General features: G+C 44.2%; 1 protein-coding gene across 4 annotated transcripts in view; it reads right to left on the bottom strand.

The window, feature by feature from the left end:
* Window positions 1-20416, bottom strand: part of JAK1 (Janus kinase 1) — a 188713-nt gene that overhangs the window by 73627 nt on the left and 94670 nt on the right. For all 4 annotated transcript variants that reach the window (XM_056532842.1, XM_056532839.1, XM_056532838.1 and 1 more), the window contains 2 exons: window positions 10181-10334; window positions 6990-7153 (listed from right to left, as the gene is read on the bottom strand). In XM_056532842.1, the coding sequence (XP_056388817.1) occupies window positions 6990-7153; window positions 10181-10334 (318 nt within the window). The remainder of the gene's footprint in view (window positions 1-6989; window positions 7154-10180; window positions 10335-20416) is intronic.

The following is a 20416-nucleotide window of genomic DNA, read 5'->3' as shown; positions in this document are numbered from 1 at the left end:
CATTTTTTTTTTGCGCGACCAGTTGTCCTTTGTAATGACATAACTCATTGTATCATAAAATGTATGGCGCAACCAAAAAACACTATTTTTGTGGGGAAATTAAAAAGATAAACGCAATGCTAATTTTGGAAGGTTTTCACGCCGTACAATTTACGGTAAAAATGACGTGTGTTCTTTATTCTGAGGGTCAATACGATTAAAATGATACCCATTATTACGTAGTTTTCTATTATTGTTGTGCTTAAAAAAAAAATCACAAACTTTTTAACCAAATTAGTACGTTCATAATCACTTTATTTTGATGACCTCTAACTTTTTTATTTTTCCGTATAAGCGGCTGTATGGGGGCTCATTTTTTGCGCCATGATCTGTACTTTTTTTTGATACCACATTTGCATATAAAAAACTTTTAATACATTTTTTATAATTTTTTTTAAAATAAAATGTATAAAAAAAGTACCGTATATACTCGAGTATAAGCCGACCCGAGTATAAGCCGAGACCCCTAATTTCAACCCAAAATCCCAGGAAAAGTTATTGACTCGAGTATAAGCCTAGGGTGGGAAATACCTCATCCCCCCCTGTCATCATCCAGACCCGTCATTAACATCCTCATCATCCCCTTATCATCCCACACATCCCCCCTTCATCATCCCCTTGTCATCATCCCACACATCCCCTTATCATCCCACACATCCCCCCTTCATCATCCCCTTGTCATCATCCCACACATCCCCTTATCCCACACATCCCCCCTTCATCATCCCCTTGTCATCATCCCACACATCCCCTTATCCCACACATCCCCCCTTCATCATCCCCTTGTCATCATCCCACACATCCCCTTATCCCACACATCCCCCCTTCATCATCCCCTTGTCATCATCCCACACATCCCCTTATCATCCCACACATCCCCCCTTCATCATCCCCTTGTAATCATCCCACACCCCCCCCCCCCCTTCATCATCCCCACCCCCCTTCATCATCCCCACACCCCCCCCCCCTTCATCATCCTCTTCTCATCATTCGCCCTCAGTGGTCTTCAACCTGCGGACCTCCAGAGGTTTCAAAACTACAACTCCCAGCAAGCCCGGGCAGCCATCGGCTGTCCGGGCTTGCTGGGAGTTGTAGTTTTGAAACCTCCGGAGGTCCGCAGGTTGAAGACCACTGCGGCCTTCAACATGCGGACCTCCAGAGGTTTCAAAACTACAACTCCCAGCAAGCCCGGGCAGCCATCGGCTGTCCGGGCTTGCTGGGAGTTGTAGTTTTGAAACCTCCGGAGGTCCGCAGGTTGAAGACCACTGCGGCCTTCAACATGCGGACCTACAGAGGTTTCAAAACTACAACTCCCAGCAAGCCCGGGCAGCCATCGGCTGTCCGGGCTTGCTGGGAGTTGTAGTTTTGAAACCTCCGGAGGTCCGCAGGTTGAAGACCACTGCGGCCTTCAACATCATCCAGCCCCCTCTCACCCCCTTTAGTTCTGAGTACTCACCTCCGCTCGGCGCTGGTCCGGTCCTGCAGGGCTGTCCGGTAAGGAGGTGGTCCGGTGAGGAGGTGGTCCGGGCTGCTATCTTCACCGGGGGCGCCTCTTCTCCGCGCTTCCGGCCCGGAATAGAGCCGTTGCCTTGACAGCGACGTATCTGCGTCGTTGTCAAGGCAACGTGACTATTCTGAGGCCGGGCCCGAAGCGCTTAGAAGAGGCCTCCCCGGTGAAGATAGCAGCCCGGACCACCTCCTCACCGGACCACCTCCTTACCGGACAGCCCTGCAGGACCGGACCAGCGCCGAGCGGAGGTGAGTACTCAGAACTAAAGGGGGTGAGAGGGGGCTGGATGATGTTGAAGGCCGCAGTGGTCTTCAACCTGCGGACCTCCGGAGGTTTCAAAACTACAACTCCCAGCAAGCCCGGACAGCCGATGGCTGCCCGGGCTTGCTGGGAGTTGTAGTTTTGAAACCTCTGGAGGTCCGCAGGTTGAAGACCACTGCGGGTGGGGGAGTTCACTCGAGTATAAGCCGAGGGGGGTGTTTTCAGCACGAAAAATCGTGCTGAAAAACTCGGCCTATACTCGAGTATATACGGTAGCAATTTTGGACATTTTTTTTTTTTACGTTCACGCCTTTCACCGTACGTGATCATTAACATTTTATTTTAATAGTTCGGACATTTACGCACGCGGCGATACCAAATATGTCTATAAAATTTATTTTTTACGCTTTTTGGGGGTAAAATAGGAAAAAACAGACGTTTTACTTTTTTATTGGGGGAGGGGATTTTTCACTTATTTTTTTTTTTTTACTTTTACATTTTTTTTTACACTTGAATAGTCCCCATAGGGGACTATTCATATCAATACCATGATTGCTAATACTGATCTGTTCTATGTATAGGACATAGAACAGATCAGTATTATCGGTCATCTCCTGCTCTGGTCTGCTCGATCACAGACCAGAGCAGGAGACGCCGGGAGCCGCACGGAGGAAGGAGAGGGGACCTCCGTGCGGCGTTCTGAATGATCGGATCCCCGCAGCAGCGCTGCGGGTGATCCGATCATTCATTGAAATCGCGCACTGCCGCAGATGACGAGATCTGTATTGATCCCGGCACCTGAGGGGTTAATGGCGGACGCCCGCGAGATCGCGGGCGTCGGCCATTGCCGGCAGGTCCCTGGCTGCGATCAGCAGCCGGGATCAGCCGCGCATGACACGGGCATCGCTCCGATGCCCGCGGTTATGCACAGGACGTAAATGTACGTCCTGGTGCGTTAAGTACCACCTCACCAGGACGTACATTTACGTCCTGCGTCCTTAAGGGGTTGAGCTGTTGTAAAACTACAACTCCCAGCATGCCCGGACAGCCGAAGGCTGTCCGGGCATGCTGTGAGTTGTAGTTTTGCTACAGCTGGAGGCACCCTGGTTGGAAAACACTGGCATAGAAGGTAATGTGCCCGTCTTATCTGTTATTGCAGTAAATACGTCATTTCATCATCATCATCATCATCATCACCATCACCATCATCATCCTCTCTGTTTATTTCCCCTTTTCTGCCATCTGCGGTATGATGTTTGTAGCTAGATTGGCCTAGCATCTAGCTTATCTGATTTTATTTTTAGTCCATGCATAACTTTAGCCATTAACTTAAAGGGGTACTCCGCTGAAAACTATTTTTTTTTTTTTAAATCAACTGGTGCCAGAAAGTTAAACAGATTTGCAAATGACTTCTATTAAAAAATCTTAATCCTTCCTGTACTTATTAGCTGCTGAATACTACAGAGGAAATTCTTTTCTTTTTGAAACACAGAGCTCTCTGCTGACATCACGACCACAGGGCTCTCTGCTGACATCTCTGTCCATTTAAGGAACTGTCCAGAGCAGAATATGTTCGCAATGGGGATTTACCTTTTACTCTGGACAGTTCCTAAAATGGACAGAGATGTCAGCAGAGAGCACTGTGCTCGTGATGTCAGCAGAGAGCTCTGTGTTTCAAACGGAAACGAATTTCCACTGTAGTTTCCAGCAGCTAATAAGTACAGGAAGGATTAAGATTTTTTTTTTTTTTTATAGAAGTAATTTACAAATCTGTTTAACTTTCTGGCACCAGTTGATTTATAAAAAAAAATAAAAAATAAAAAAAAATAAAAGTTTTTCAGCGGAGGACCCCTTTAAGTAAATGGCTAAAGTTATGCATGGACTAAAAATAAAATCAGATAAGCTAGATGCTAGGCCAATCGAGCTACAAACATCATACCGCAGATGGCAGAAAAGGGGAAATAAACAGAGATGATGATGATGATGATGATGATGAGGATGATGATGATGAGGATGATGAAATGACGTGTTTACTGCAATAACAGATAAGACGGACACATTACCTTCTATGCCAGTGTTTTCCAACCAGGGTGCCTCCATCTTATCCTCCTTTGGATAGGGGATAAGATGTCTAGGGGTGGAGTACCCCTTTAAGGCACCCTGGTTGGAACACACTGTTCTACACAATGTAAAAGAGCAGCTTTAGTGTATAAACCACATATAGAGGTTATTCAATTGAGAAGTTGTGTGTGTGTTAACTTTTGGCACGACCGAATTCAGTGGGTGCACCTTCGGCATTACTTTAGAAAGACATTTTTTTTTAGAAGTGAAGCCAAAAGGAGACAACACTTCATTCTTGTAATTCGTGTAGGTGCGAGATCAAGGACGTGTCTTAATATGAAGGTACTGAAAGATGTAAAACCCCATGGGGGGGATAATATCCCCGCTCAGAGTCCTTTGCAGAAGGAATAAACGAGCTCTGACTAATAAGCAAAGTCCTACAGCCCATACATACTGATCAGCCAGAACATTAAAACCTAATATTGTGTCAGTCCCACTTGTTCCCTGATCTAGGCCCGGACCCCATAGTCCTGTGCTGTTTGCTGTGTCCTATGTATCGGATTCTGTGAGGTGCGAGGTTCGGCCTCCATGAATCGCACTTGTTTCTCCAGCAGATCGATTGGATTGAGATCTGGGGAAACTTGAGTCCCCCCCTCGTTCGTCCTTTCTGCACAATGTCCGCTGCCATTAGAGGTTCCCGCTGCCATGAAGGGGAGGACTGTACAATGGATAGGTAGGTGGTACATGTCACCGTAACATCCACGTGATGGAGGACACAAGGTCTCCAGCAGAACATTGCCCCTTATACTGTCCCCACCAGCTTGTCCTCTTCCCATAATGCACCCCGGTAAATTATGCACACGCACTTGGCCATCCACATGACGGAGAACGTCACCCATCAGACCAGGCGGCTTTTTCCATTGTTCCATGGTGCAATTTTGATGCTCTGGTGTAGGGCTGGGCGGTATATACCGGGTCATACCGAATACCGAAATTTTTGTGCTGCACGATATGAATTTTAACCCATACCGCAATACCGGTTTGGCCCCTCCCCCTCGGGAATGAATGAATCAGCCCAGTGCTGCGCTGTCCCCACATTGGGAAACTGATCCTATGTGACCTGCGAGCGCTGTTCTGCCCCCCAATTATCAGCCCAGCGCTGTCCCCATCAGGGTACTACTCACATGTCACCCGCATGCGCCGCCCTCCTCTTCCCGTTTGTTGCGGCCGCCGGCGCTGACACTCTATACCCGTAGTCTCTAACCTGCAGACCTCCAGATGTTGCAAAACTACAACTCCCAGCATGCCCGGACAGCCGTTGGCTGTCCGGGCATGCTGGGAGTTGTAGTTTTGCAACATCTGGAGGTCCGCAGGTTGGAGACCACTGCTCTATACTGTGCGGTATATCCCTATGCTGTATCCCTATGCCCGGGCTGCAAAAAATAAACTTTAACTCGCCTCCCGTTGGTCCAGTACCGGCCTCGCTTGTTTCCTGGGGACGGGAACGTCGGACAGCCGTCAGCCTATCACCGGCCGCAGCGATGTTCCGCCTCGGCCGGTGATAGGCTGAGCCCACTGTCATGTAAGAAGCCGGCTTCTTACATGACAGTGGGCTCAGCCTATCACCGGCTGAGGCGGAACATCGCTGCGGCCGCTGATAGGCTGACGGCTGTCCGACGTTCCCGTCCCCAGCGTAAGGCCGACGTAGGTGCGTTAAAGTTTATTTTGTTTACCTTTTGCAGCCCGGGCATAGGGATACAGTATAGAGCGTCAGCGCCGGCGGCCGCAACCAGCAGGACGAGGAGGGCAGAGCATGCGGGTGACATAGGTGAGTAGTACCCCGATGGGAATGTGGGCTGATAATTAATATTGGGGGGGGGGGGGGCTAGGAAATACCGTTATATACCGTGGAACCGCCAAATGTTTAAAAAATACCGTGATACACACATTTGGTCATACCGCCCAGCTCTACTCTGGTGTCCATTGCAGCAAGCGGCAGTGTCCAGTGTAATCTAACACCTTTCTATCTTAGCCAGCAGTAACTTTTTCAGCAGTTTGCTTTACAGCAGCTCTTCAGTGGGGTCCGACCAGACAGGCCCCCAATACATATGAGTCTTAGGCACACATGATCCTGTCCCTGGTCACCGGTTGTCCTTCCTTGGACAATTTTGTTAGGTACTAACCCCTACACACTGGGAACACCTCACAAGACCGTCCACTCTGGAGATGCCTTGACCCAGTCGTCTACACATCACTATTTGGCCCATTATTACTGCTTACTCAACATTAAAGGGGTCATCCTGGAAAAAACTTTTTTCATATATATATATATATCATCTCAACTGGCTCCAGAAAAAACTGATTTGTAAATTACTTCTAAAAAATCTTAATCCTTTCAGTACTAATGAGCTTCTGAAGTTAAGGTTGTTCTTTTCTGTCTAAGTGCTCTCTGATGACACGTGTCTTGGGAACCGCCCAGTTTAGAAGAGGTTTGCTATGGGGATTTGCTTCTAAACTGGGCGGTTCCTGAGACAGGTGTCATCAGAGAGCACTTAGACAGAAAAGAACAACCTTAAAGGGGTATTCCAGGGCAAAACTTTTTTTTATACATCAACTGGCTCCGGAAAGTTAAACAGATTTGTAAATTATTACTTCGATTAAAAAATCTTAATCCTTGCAATAGTTATTAGCTTCTGAAGTGGAGTTGTTTTTTTCTGTCTAACTGCTTTCTGATGACTCACGTCCCGGGAGCTGTGCAGTTCCTATGGGGATATTCTCCCATCATGCACAGCTCCCGGGACGTGACATCATCATTGAGCAGTTAGACAGAAAACTTCAGAAGCTAATAACTATTGGAAGGATTAAGATTTTTTAATAGAAGTAATTTACAAATCTGTTTAACTTTCCGGAGCCAGTTGATATATAAAAAAAAAAGTTTTTTCCTGGATAACCCCTTTAACTGCAAGAACTGACTGGTCACTTGTTGCCCAATATACCCCACCCATGCTCCATGGTATTCACGTTACCTGTTTTAATGTTATGGCTGATTGCATGTATGATCTTCAGTGTAGTTGTTCTTCCATAGACCCCGGAATATTACAGAACATTGACCACCTACCTTATATCTTTGGGAAGTTCTGGCAGCTGCATGTTCCTCTTGATGGCATAGTGAGAGATCGCCAGCACCGCCATCCCCAGGCACTCATTCTCTATTTCATGCATCTCATTGTCAGTTTTTGGGTCTCGGACAGGTGCCAGACATTTCACCAACTCATATTGGCCCTAATAAAGGTATCAAGAAGAGGATGAAACTATCGCTGTTTCAGTTTTTACAAATTTCAACCACATACACATTTTGCTACAATACACAGTGCTCCCTCAAGTTACAATATTAATCGGTTCCAGGACGACCATTGTATGTTGAAACCATTGTATGTTGAGACCAGAACTCTATGGAAACCTGGTAATTGGTTCTAAAGGCACCAAAATGTCATCCAAAAATAGGAAAAAGTGAGAATTAAAGAAAAATAAGTAGATAACTAATATAGATAAAGCAAATCCTTACATATAAAAGTAATGAAGATCTGCTGGGAGCTGTAATCACTGTCAGTGTTTCCCAAGCAGGGAGCCTCCAGCTGTTGCAAAACTACAACTCCCTGCTGGGAGTTGTAGTTTTGCAACAGCTGGAGGCATCCTCTTTGGGAAACACTGGTCTATGTAGAGGACAGAAGCTTCTTCAGGGTCCTGCACAGAACATGCAATGTCCTAAAAAAAAGTAGAAGGGAGCCGCCCTCACCTGGTGTCCAAAGGAGCGGCTAACCCTGGTACAGGTAAAGAGTACAGAACATGTAATACCTCCCTGTACTGTAGTGGGCGCTACCAGACACCAGTCAGTGCATACACTTCAGTAATACAGGTAAAGAGTACAGAACATGTAATACCTCCCTGTACTGTAGGGGGTGCTATCAGACACCAGTCAGTGCATACACTTCAGTAATACAGGTAAAGAGTACAGAACATATAATACCTCCCTGTACTGTAGGGGGCGCTACCAGACACCAGTCAGTGCATACACTTCAGTAATACAGGTAAAGAGTACAGAACATGTAATACCTCCCTGTACTGTAGTGGGCGCTACCAGACACCAGTCAGTGCATACACTTCAGTAATACAGGTAAAGAGTACAGAACATGTAATACCTCCCTGTACTGTAGGGGGTGCTATCAGACACCAGTCAGTGCATACACTTCAGTAATACAGGTAAAGAGTACAGAACATATAATACCTCCCTGTACTGTAGGGGGCGCTACCAGACACCAGTCAGTGCATACACTTCAGTAATACAGGTAAAGAGTACAGAACATGTAATACCTCCCTGTACTGTAGTGGGCGCTGCCAGACACCAGTCAGTGCATGTACTTCAATAATCCAGGTAAAGACTAGTACAGAACATGTAATACCTCTCTGTACTGTAGGGGGTGCTACCAGACACCAGTCAGTGCATACACTTCAGTAATACAGGTAAAGTGTACAGAACATGTAATACCTCAATGTACTGTAGGGGGTGCTACCAGACACCAGTCAGTACATACACTTCAGTAATACAGGTAGAGAGTACAGAACATGTAATACCTCCCTGTACTGTAGGGGGCGCTACCAGACACCAGTCAGTGCATGCACTTCAGTAATACAGGTAAAGAGTATAGAACATGTAATACCTCCCTGTACTGTAGGGGGCGCTACCAGACACCAGTCAGTACATACACTTCAGTAATACAGGTAAAGAGTACAGAACATGTAATACCTCCCTGTACAGTAGGGGGCGCTACCAGACACCAGTCAGTGCATATACTTCAGTAATACAGGTAAAGAGTACAGAACATGTAATACCTCCCTGTACAGTAGGGGGCGCTACCAGACACCAGTCAGTGCATACACTTCAGTAATACAGGTAAAGAGAACAGAACATGTAATACCTCCCTGTACTGTAGTGGGCGCTACCAGACACCAGTCAGTGCATGTACTTCAATAATACAGGTAAAGAGTAGTACAGAACATGTAATACCTCCCTGTACTGTAGGGGGCGCTACCAGACACCAGTCAGTGCATACACTTCAGTAATACAGGTAAATAGTACAGAACATGTAATACCTCCCTGTACTGTAGGGGGCGCTACCAGACACCAGTCAGTGCATGCACTTCAGTAATACAGGTAAAGAGTACAGAACATGTAATACCTCCCTGTACTGTAAGGGGCGCTACCAGACACCAGTCAGTGCATACACTTCAGTAATACAGGTACAGAGTACAGAACATGTAATACCTCCCTGTACTGTAAGGGGTGCTACCAGACACCAGTCAGTGCATGCACTTCAGTAATACAGGTAAAGAGTACAGAACATGTAATACCTCCCTGTACTGTAGGGGGCGCTACCAGACACCAGTCAGTGCATACACTTCAGTAATACAGGTACAGAGTACAGAACATGTAATACCTCCCTGTACTGTAGGGGGCGCTACCAGACACCAGTCAGTGCATACACTTCAGTAATACAGGTACAGAGTACAGAACATGTAATACCTCCCTGTACTGTAGGGGGCGCTACCAGACACCAGTCAGTGCATACACTTCAATAATACAGGTAAAGTGTAGTACAGAACATGTAATACCTTCCTGTACTGTAGGGGGCACTACCAGACACCAGTCAGTGCATACACTTCAGTAATACAGGTAAAGAGTACAGAACATGTAATACCTCCCTGTACTGTAGGGGGCGCAACCAGACACCAGTCAGTGCATGCACTTTAGGACTACAGGGGTTTTACCAGTGAATGTCCATTCGGATTGGTCGGTTTTTCCAGCCATTGACACGTTTCGCAGTTTCCATAGCATTGTATGTTGAGTCTGGTTTCAAGTTACAATGGTCCAGAAAAGACCATTGTATGTTGAAACTACTGTATGTTGAGGCCATTGTAAGTTGAGGGATCACTGTAGATGGCTTCAATAATTCTATAGAAAACGACAGGATACTTGTCACCAGGACTGGTCTTGTAAAGTGAGAGCCACATCAAAGCTGGACTGGTGAGCGCAACGGTATCAACAACCTGGCACCCCATGACGTGTCAATTAGTGTGAGGCCATAGCGCACAGAGGTGTGAGGCCATAGCGCACAGAGGTGTGAGGCCATAGCGCACAGAGGTGTGAGGCCATAGCGCACAGCTCCCATCCCCCGGGTTCTGCTCAATACCTCAGAGAAATAACCAGTGGAAAGATCAGAATATGTTTACTGAAGATAAAAGTGAACCTACCTGTGCAAAAATATAATCCAGGGAGCTGGCATCAAGGATCGGGGTCCCATCCGGGACCTGCTTGTTGTCATAGCTGTCTTTATGCTTTTTGGGGCAATATCTCCAGACCGATGGTTCACTTTCATTCGTTCCATGCCAGTTTGTAAAAATGAATCTAAAAATAAATAAACAAATGGGCACGGTCATTAAATATCAGATTTCTTATGCCAAATAAATAACTTTTGTAATTGACTTCGATAAAAAAAAAAAATTTATGTTAGTTTTTCTGCAGTATACTTCTGGCCACCAGGGGTCTCTTTTCTTGGCCAGAACACATTCCGTCTGGTCAAAATCTCAGATTTTGGTCTCCTGCTTGTAATGGCAAAAGTCCAAACTCAGGAAGTGTGCACAGACTAAAAGCTGCACAGAGCCTCACTGAAAGCTGCACAGACTAAAAGCTGCACAGAGCCTCACTGAAAGCTGCACAGACTGAAAGCTGCACTGACCAACTTATCGGCAGCAGTGTCTCATAATACAGCCGACTCAGTATTTGTTTCCCTCGCCCCCCCCAGCTGACACTGGCATTCCCCCTGTACTGAAGTCGTAGGATGGGAAACCCACAGGGCCGACTGGTTCCCTTTTTTACAAGGAGTTCTGAGTAAACAGGATGACAGCACTAAGTAAGAGATATTGAAGATAAGATGACAATAAAATGCCCAGTTACAGGGAAAACACAGATTTGTCACCCGTCCAAGATATGGTCACAAGTGCAACATAAGGCAATCCACACTGCGAAACCCAAAATGCTTTATGGCAATTCAGCTTTTTTCTCTCACCTTAACCCGTTAAGGACGCAGGGCGTACCCATACGCCCCCGTTTCCGAGTACTTAAGGACTCAGGGCTTCGAGTACTTAAGGACTAAAGGCGTACAGGTAGGCCCTGCATTTCTCCGCTTCCTGACGCTTGCCAGGTGGGGACTGAAGCGGGATGCCTGCTGAAATCATTCAGCAGGCATCCAGTGACAATGCCTGGGGAGTATCCCCCCATGACAGAAATTGCCGATCAATTCAGATAGCCCGGAAAATAGGAATGATAGGAGATGTCAGAGACAGCTCCGACCATCCTGAAATATAGGAGCAAGGTGGCAGGGGTACCACCTCCCCCTATCCCCTGCCATTGGTCGGTTAGGACTAACCGACCAATGGTAGGAGAGGGGGCTGGAGGGTTAAAGTGGAAATCTCCGCTCTGCCCGCCCCTGGTTGTTGGAGCAGAGCGGGAAGAAGATGGCGGAGGGTACCGGAGTGCAGGAGGAGGTGGTGCCACCGGCGATCGCGGAGGGCAGCGGCGGGATCAGCGGCAGTGATGGAGGCAGAAGTGAAGATCAGTGGTAAGTGATCTTCACTGCTGCCTTCTAGGAGTTACCAAACTACAACTCCCAGCATGCCCAGACAGCCAAAGGCTGTCTTGGAGTTGTAGTTTTGCAACATCTGGAGGGCCATAGTTTGGAGACCACTATACAGTGGTGCCCAAGCTGTAGCCCTCTAGATGTTGCAAAACTACAACTCCAAGCATGCCCAGACATGCTGGGAATTGTAGTTCTGTAACATTTGGCCCTTCAGATGTTGCCGAACTACAACTCGCAGCATGCCTGGGCAGTATAAGCATGCTTGGAGTTGTAGTTTTGCAACATCTGGAGGGCTAAAGTTTGGACACCACTACACAGTGGTCTCCAAACTGTTCTCCTCTAGTTGTTGCATAACTACAACTCCCAACATGCCCTTCTGCTGTCTGGGCTTGCTGGGAGCTGTAGTTTTGCAACAACTGGAGGCACACTGGTTGGGAAACATTGTCTGTTTCCTAACTCAGTGTTTCCCAACTCGTGTGCCTCCAGCTGTTGCAAAACTATAACTCCCAGCATGCCCGGACAGCCAAATGGCATGCTGGAAGTTGTAGTAGTACGCCTCCAGCTTTTGCATAACTAAAAGTCCCAACATGCCCTTCAGCTATTACTGCATGCTGAGCGTTGTAGGTTTTGCAACAGCTGGAGGCACACTGGTGGCGAAACACAACCTAACTCAGTCTTTCGTAACCAGTGTGCCTCCAGCTGTTGCAAATTACAACTCTCAGCATGCCCTTTGGCTGTCCGTACATGCTGGGAGTTGTACTTTTGCAACAGCTGGAGGCACACTGGTTGTGATACTTTGAGTTAAGTAACAAATTCAGTGTTTTGCAACCAGTGTGCCTCCAGCTGTTGCATAACTACAACACCCAGCATGCACGGACAGCCAAAGGGCATGCTGGGAGTCTTAGTTTTGCAACAGCTAGAGGTCCCCCCCCCCCCATGTGAATGTACAGGGTACATTCACATGGGTGGGGGTTTAAAGTGAGTTTCTCCCTGCAAGTTTGAGATGCAGCAAATTTTCCGCTGCAGCTCAAACTTCCAGCGGGAAACTCGCTGTGAACCCCTGCCGTGTAAATGTACCCTAAAAACAGTACACTACACAAAATAAAAAGTAAAACACTACATATACACATACCCCTACACATTTACACCCCTCCTCCCCAATAAAAATGAGAAACGTCTGGTACGGCACGGTTTCTAAAACAGAGCCTACAGCTGTTGCAAAACAACAACTCCCAGTGTTGCAAGACAGCCATTGACTATCCAGGCATGCTGGGAGTTTTCACAAACACAAAATCAAAAAAATCTCAGCAATACAAAGCATATATACAAAAAATGAAAAACTTTATTGAGGTAATTCATATATTTGATAAAATGCAATAGCACAGTGCACAGAACTGATAAAATGCAGGAGGTGTAGGCAAATAAACACTGAAGGGAGAAAAATGCAAGTGCCACCAATAAATAATAGCTTAGAGTGAAAGGTATATCATAATAGGTACATATAAACCCTATAAACAAAAGTAACATCAGAAAAAAGGCACAACAAAGAGCAAAATAAATCAGTGTAGAGCCATCTGCCACCTGCATTTACCCCAACACACGTTTCGCGCTGCTGCGCTTCATCAGGGGGCGAGTCAGGGGGCCCCCTGACGAAGCGCAGCAGCGCGAAACGAACATCTTTCTCCCTTCAGTGTTTATTTGCCTACACCTCCTGCATTTTATCAGTTCTGTGCACTGTGCTATTGCATTTTAACAAATATATGAATTACCTCAATAAAGTTTTTTATTTTTTGTATATATGCTTTGTATTGCTGAGATTTTTTTTATTTGGTGTTTGTGCATTTTTGTTTATTTGAGCTATATTATTTATATTAGGTTTTTGGTGACATGCTGGGAGTTTTGCAACAGCTGGAGGCACTCTGTTTGGGAAACACTGCCGTAGGGTAATTTTGGTATTGGAGGAATGTGTAATTCTTGCATCCGGGTCCGTCCCTATGCAAATCCCTAATTTAGGCCTCAAATGCACATGGCGCTATCTCACTTCAGAGCCCTGTCTTATTTCAAGGCAACAGTTTAGGGCCACATATGGGGTATTTCCGTACTCGGGAGAAATTGCTAATTTTGGGGGCTTTTTCTCCTTTTACCCCTTATGAAAAGGTAAAGTTGGGGGTCTACTCCAGAATGTTATTTAAAAAAAAAAGGAAAAGGAAAAAAAAGCCCCCCAAAATTTGTAACGCAATTTCTTCTGAGTACGGAAATACCCCATGTGGGGATGTAAAATGCTCTGCAGGCGCACAACAAGGCTCAGGAGTGAGAGCACCATGTACATTTGAGGTGATTTGCACAGGGGTGGCTGATCGTTACAGCGGTTCTGACATAAACGTAAAAGGAAAAAAAAACACCCACATGTGACCCCATTTTGGAAACTAAACCGCTCACGGAACGTAACAAGGGGTATAGTGAGCCTTAACACCCCACAGGTGTTTGAAGAATTTTCGTTAAAGTTGGACATGAAAATGAAATTTTTATTTTTTTCCGCTGAAATGCAGTTGTTATCCCAACATTTTCATTTTCACAATGGGGGAATAGGAAAAAAGCCCCCCAAGATTTGTAACCTCATTTCTTCTGAGTATGGAAATACCCCATATGTGGATGTAAAGTGCTCTGCTGGCGCACTACAGGGCTCAGAAGAGAAGGAGCGCCATTGAGCTTTTGGAGAGAGAATGTGTCTGGAATTGAAGGCCATGTGTGTTTACAAAGCCTCCATGGTGCCAGAACAATGGACCCCCCCCACATGTGACCCCATTTTGGAAACTACACCCCTCATGTAATGTAATAAGGGGTACAGTGAGTATTTACACCCCACAGGTGTCTGGCAGATTTTTGGAACAGTGGTCCGAGAAAATGAAAAATGTAATTTTTCATTTGCACAGCCTACTGTTCCGAAGAGCTGTCAAACACCAGTGGGGTGTAAATACTCACTGCACCCCTTATTAAATTCTGTGAGGGGTGTAGTTTCCAAAATGGGGTCACATGTGGGGGCTTTCTGCATGGCCCCCGACTTCAATTTCAGCAAAATTCTCTCTCCAAAAGTCCAATGGCGCTCCTTCTGTTCTGAAACCTGTAGTGCACCAGAAGAGCACTTAACGTCCACATATGGGGCGTTTTCTTAAATCGGAAGAAATTGGGCTTCAAATTTTGGGGTCCATTTTCTCCTATTACCCCTTGCGAAAAAGAAAAATTTGGGGTAACCCCATCATTTTAGTATTAAAAATGTAATTTTCCAAATATCACGTCCAAATTCAACGCAAAGTCGTCAAACACCTGTGAGGTGTTAAGGCTCACTACACCCCTTGTTATGTTCCTTGGGTGTAGTTTCCAAAATAGTATGCCATGTGGGGGTTATTTTGCTGTTCTGGCACCATGGGGGCTTCCTAAACGCAACATGGCCCCCAAAAACCATGACCGCAAATTTTTTTTTTTTTTTTTAAATCCCACAGTTTCTCTTTCCCTCGAGCCATGTTATGAGCCCGCAGAGCACTTTATGTCAACACATGAGGTATTTCTATACTCGAGAGAAATTGGGCTAAAAATTTTTGGGGGCTTTTTCTCCTTTTACCACTTAAAAAAAATGGGGCTAAAAGAACATGCGAGTGTAAAAAAGGCAGATTTAGATTTTTCTCCTCCACTTTGCTGCTATTCTTGTGAAACACCTAAAGGGTTAACAAACTTTCTCAATATCACTTTGAATACTTTTGAGGGGTGTAGTTTCTATAATGGGGTCATTTATGGGGTATTTCTCACAGAAAGGCCCCTCAAATCCACTTCAAACTTAACTGGTCCCTAAAAAAAATTCAGCTATTGCTGCTATACTTTGAAGCCCTCTGATGTCTTCAAAAAGTAAAAACATGTCACCTTTATGATGCATATATAAAGTAGACATGTTGTATATGTGAATCAATATATAATTTATTTGGAATATCCATTTTCCTTACAAGCAGAGAGTTTCAAAGTTGCAAAAATGCTAAATTTTCTAAATTTTCTTGAAATTTTGGGATTTTTTTTAACCAAGAAAGGATGCAAGTAACGACGAAAATTTACCACTGTGTATGTCACGAAAAAACAATCTCGGAATCAGAATAATTGGTAAAAGCAATCCAGAGTTATTAAAGGGGTACTCTGCTGCTCCATGTTCGGAACAATATGTTCCGAGCGTTTAAAGCCGGTGCCGGGGGGCTCGTGATGTCACTGCCCCGCCCCCTCAATGTAAGTCTATTGGAGGGGGCGGGGCCATGGCGTCACGAGCCCCCGGCGCTAGCTCTAAGCTTTCGGAACATTTTGTTCCGAACGCTGAACAGCAGAGTACCCCTTTAATGCTTAAAGTGACAGTGGTCAGAATTGCAAAAAAAAGGGCTGAGTCCTTAAGGGGTTAAAAGGGAACGTGTCACCTAGATTTTTTTTACTGATTAGAAACTGAAACGTTCTCCTTTTTCTGACTGTAATTTTCCTTTCATTTTATTATTGTACATTATTAAGGCGGCATGATGGCTGAGCTTTTCTTAGAGATATGCTTAACAGCAAGCCCGATGGACATAGGCAACAATAAACGCAAAGCTGTCCTATTGGTATGCATGGGAAAGAGGTCTGGCCATGCTCTGTGACCTTTGACAGAGGTCATTTTACCGGGAGGGGGAGGCTGAGCTGTGGGCATCATCTATTGTGTACTTCTGCACACTATACACTGATGTCCCCTGTCACTGTAATCCTGTCTGTGATGATAAGGAGGAGATTGCTAGGAAATGGTCTGAACTGAACAGGAAGTCCTAGCTTAATTTTAGGCCTAGAAGCCAGAATAGAAACTGTGTGATTTTAAGATTATTTTGAAATCAAGAAAAGTAAACTGGAAACTTAGAGAGAGAAAAAAAACACCACCAAAAACTTGTTATAAATAAGGTTATCACTGAAAATGTTATTGAAAACAGCAGGTCATTTTTATATGACACATTCACTTTAACAAGAACACCGTGTGCTGACCACATTTTGGTCGAACAGAACGTCAAGACGAAACTCAGCTGAGATCACATTTAAAAGCTCAAACATTAACTCTCATCCTTCCATACACCTTTACAGACATTTTTTTTAGGTTGCTATAAATCTAAAATAAAAATAAAGCAACTTTGTATTATGTTTCAAATAAAAATCTTCCAATATTTGTGTCTACAGCTCCTACGCAAAGCTCAGTGTCTCCATTTTAACAGATAGAGATGAGCGAATTAAAAAAAATAAAAATTAAATCGATTCTAACGGAATAAATCTTCGGCAAATTTTTATTAGTAATGTATTTTAATAATGTGTTTAATAAAGTGTGTGTGTGTTTCACATTTTTTCAAAAATGTTTCACATTTTGTAGGTAGTACTTCTACTCCCAGCATGGAACAGATACCTGCATTAATAGACAGATCGCAGCGGTTGTCACTTCTGACACCTGATGCGATCGTCCTGTATAATGTATAGATGCAGGCGGGCGGCCGGCCGCTCTTCTCTGGTCCTACTGTAGTATGAGTATATGCCGTATATATACCTATTATTCATATTTCCCGCAGAGAGCTGTGATTGGCTGGAACCATCTGGCCAATCACAGCTCTCTGCGGTAAATATGAATAAGTGATGTGAATTCTATTCACATCACTGGCCAGCCGGAGTATAGTGCAGAGATAGTGCAATAGAAAGGACAATCGCATCGGGTGTCAGGAGTGACACCCAGGGCGATCTGTCTATTAGTACAGGTACTACAGCTCCCATCATGGACCAGTCTGTTCAATGCTGGGAGTAGTAGTACTAACTAAAAAAAATAAAAAATAGAGAAAAAAAAGGAAAACACATATACACACACTTTATTAAACACAATATTAAAATACATTACTAATAAAAAAAAAAAAAATATATATATATATATATATATATATATATATATATATATATATATATATATATATATAAAATTTATTATTTTCACATTTAAATGGCCCCTTTCTACATTTTTATTATTGTCGGCTACATTTTTAGGTCCCTGCCCACCCACATAAGTTGATCCCTGTTTAAAAATGAACATTTTTTTTTTTTTTTTTATCTTTCAATTTTCGGGAGCGGGCAGGGACCAGGAAATTCAGCACTCCGTATTAAAAATGAATGAGGAGTGCATTTCAATTTTTTTTTCTACTTTTCCTTCTAAATCATAATTTTTTTAATTTTCACTTTACTTTTTTAACTCCATTTATAAAACTTTTCGGGCATTTAGATGTGCTGTCATGAAAAATTGTGGGCATCAGAGACGAGACGAGGACAGGGACATCAGTAATATATAATAAAGTAGGCAAAAAAAAGGCTGAGTTTCCCTAATTTACCAAAAATCCATAGCTTTACAGAGGTCTTCTATCAGATTTCAAAGATACTTCAAGTTGCAGAGGCAGATGGCCGGGCTAGTAATGTATATATGTATTTAATGTAATTGTGAAGGACGATGTCATTGTAATTAATTATTGTTTTTTCTCAATTTTTTTACATTTTTTAGGTAGTACTACTACTAATAGACAGATCGCCCTGGGTGTCACTCCAGACACCCGATGCGATTGTCCTTTCTATTGCAGAGATGGAGCAACTTTCTCCTGCACTCGCATCACTGTACTATACTCCAGCCGGCCAGTGATATGAATAAGTGATGTGAATTCTGTTCACATTTCCCACAGAGAGCGGTGATTGGCCAGATGGTTCCAGCCAATCACAGCTCTCTGCGGGAAATATGAATAATAGGTATATATACTACAGCATATACTCATATTACAGTAGGACCAGAGAAGAGCGCCTGCCTGCCCGCATCTATACATTACATTATTCAGGACAATCGCATCGGGTGTCAGAAGTGACACCCGCTGCGATCAGGTACTACAGCTCCCAGCATGGAGCAGAGTGTGCTCCATGTTGGGAGCAGTAGTACCTGCAGTTAAGGACAGATCACACCAGGTGTCACTCCTGACACCCGCTGCGATCGTCCTATCTATCGCAGAGATGCGAGCGCAGGAGAAAGCCGCTCACATCTATACATTATCCAAAACTATCGCAGGGGTGTCGCTAAAGAAGAAATTCGAATCAAGTCGAAGTTTGGATTCGGTCCGAATAAAAATTTTTGGAACAAATTCAACTTCGATTCGATTTGCTCATCTCTATAAACAGACATCAAACAAATTCTGTGTAGCAGAGCTTCAGTCTCATAGGATAGCCAGAAGTAAATGCATAAAGATAATTTTTTTTTTTTTTGTGCATACAGATTATTTTTTTCTTTACATTTATTTAAATTATTGTTTTTTATTTATTTATTGTATTTTCATTTGTTTATTATTATTGTGAAAGGGGCCAAAAGCATTAATATTCCTGCAGGAGATTTTAATGGAAAATCCATTCAAAGGACAACTATCTGCACTATAATGCACCTAAACTGTCATCTTACACCCTACAGCTCTTCTTCTCTTTACCATATGCTACAAGTGAATTATTTATGGACTGTGGTTCTATGATACAACCAAATAAAGCCGCTCCAATCCTCCCTTCTGCACCTGTGCACTGATGGGTGGCGTTCCCCCTCACAGACTTGAAAGGTATAATTCGGCACTATGGAAGCAGTTAAAAGTTGTAACTTTATTATAGTAGGTAAAACATCTTACAAAGCAGAGCTTAGTCTCCTACGCGTTTTGGGCAGGTGTGCCCTTAGTCATGCAAAAAAAAAAAAAAAAAAGACTGACACTCTCCCCCTTAAATATACAACATATCAATCACATGATGTCATCCAGTGATCTTAAAAACAAGGTGTGGAATCCTCGATGCGGTACTGCCGACAGTACACAACATAGGCAACATAACCACGAATATCAGAATAGTACACCACCAATAGGTTAAAATTAAATCCTGTCTCACATTCAATCCATTTGGTTCTCTGGAATCCAAAAGGAACATCCAGAAGGATTCCCTATTTAGGAGAATTCTTCTCATATCCCTTCCTCTAATGGTTTGTCTGATTTTTTTAAATACCCATAACTCTGAGCGTATCCACATTTTCTTCACGAATATCTCTAAAATGTTTGGATAAACAGTCCTAGCATCCAATATATGTCTTCAAATCCTCACTTTAAGGGCATTGGACGTCCAGCCCGAATACTAATATTTTGGGTTCTATGATAACCCACAATTCAGAGACATCCGTATCATGGTGCATCTTCTGCTCAACCCATAGGAGAGTGTTTCTCAACCGGTTAGCCTCCAGCTGTTGCAAAACTACAACTCCCAGCATGCCCGGACAGCCACAGGCTGTCCGGGCATGCTGGGAGTTGTAGTTTTGCAACAGCTGGAGGCTAACCGGTTGGCAAACACTGCTACAGGAACTCCCTTCCTTACAGCCCCTTAGACCATTGGGAGTCATGGGCACGCATATCAAGTCTGTATAGCAGCCTTTAGGGGCATGATAGGTGTTGTAGTTTTGCAATGGCTGCCAGGAGTAGGAAAATCACTGTTAAAGGGGTTATCCAGGAAAAAACTTATATATATATATATATATATATATCTCAACTGGCCCCAGAAAGTTAAAACAGATTTGTAAATTACTTCTATTAAAAAAAAATCTTAATCCTTTCAGTACTTTTTAGCTGCTGAAGTTGAGTTGTTCTTTTCTGTCTAAGTGCTCTCTGATGACACGTGTCTCGGGAACTGTCCAGAGTAGAAGCAAATCCCCATAGCAAACCTCTTCTACTCTGTGCAGTTCCCGAGACAGACAGAGGTGTCAGCAGAGAGCACTGTTGTCAGA

Source organism: Hyla sarda, chromosome 7, assembly GCF_029499605.1.
Source record: "Hyla sarda isolate aHylSar1 chromosome 7, aHylSar1.hap1, whole genome shotgun sequence".
Taxonomy (NCBI): domain Eukaryota; kingdom Metazoa; phylum Chordata; class Amphibia; order Anura; family Hylidae; genus Hyla; species Hyla sarda.
Note: the sequence above shows the minus strand (reverse complement) of the source record. Positions and strands in the feature narration are given on the sequence as shown.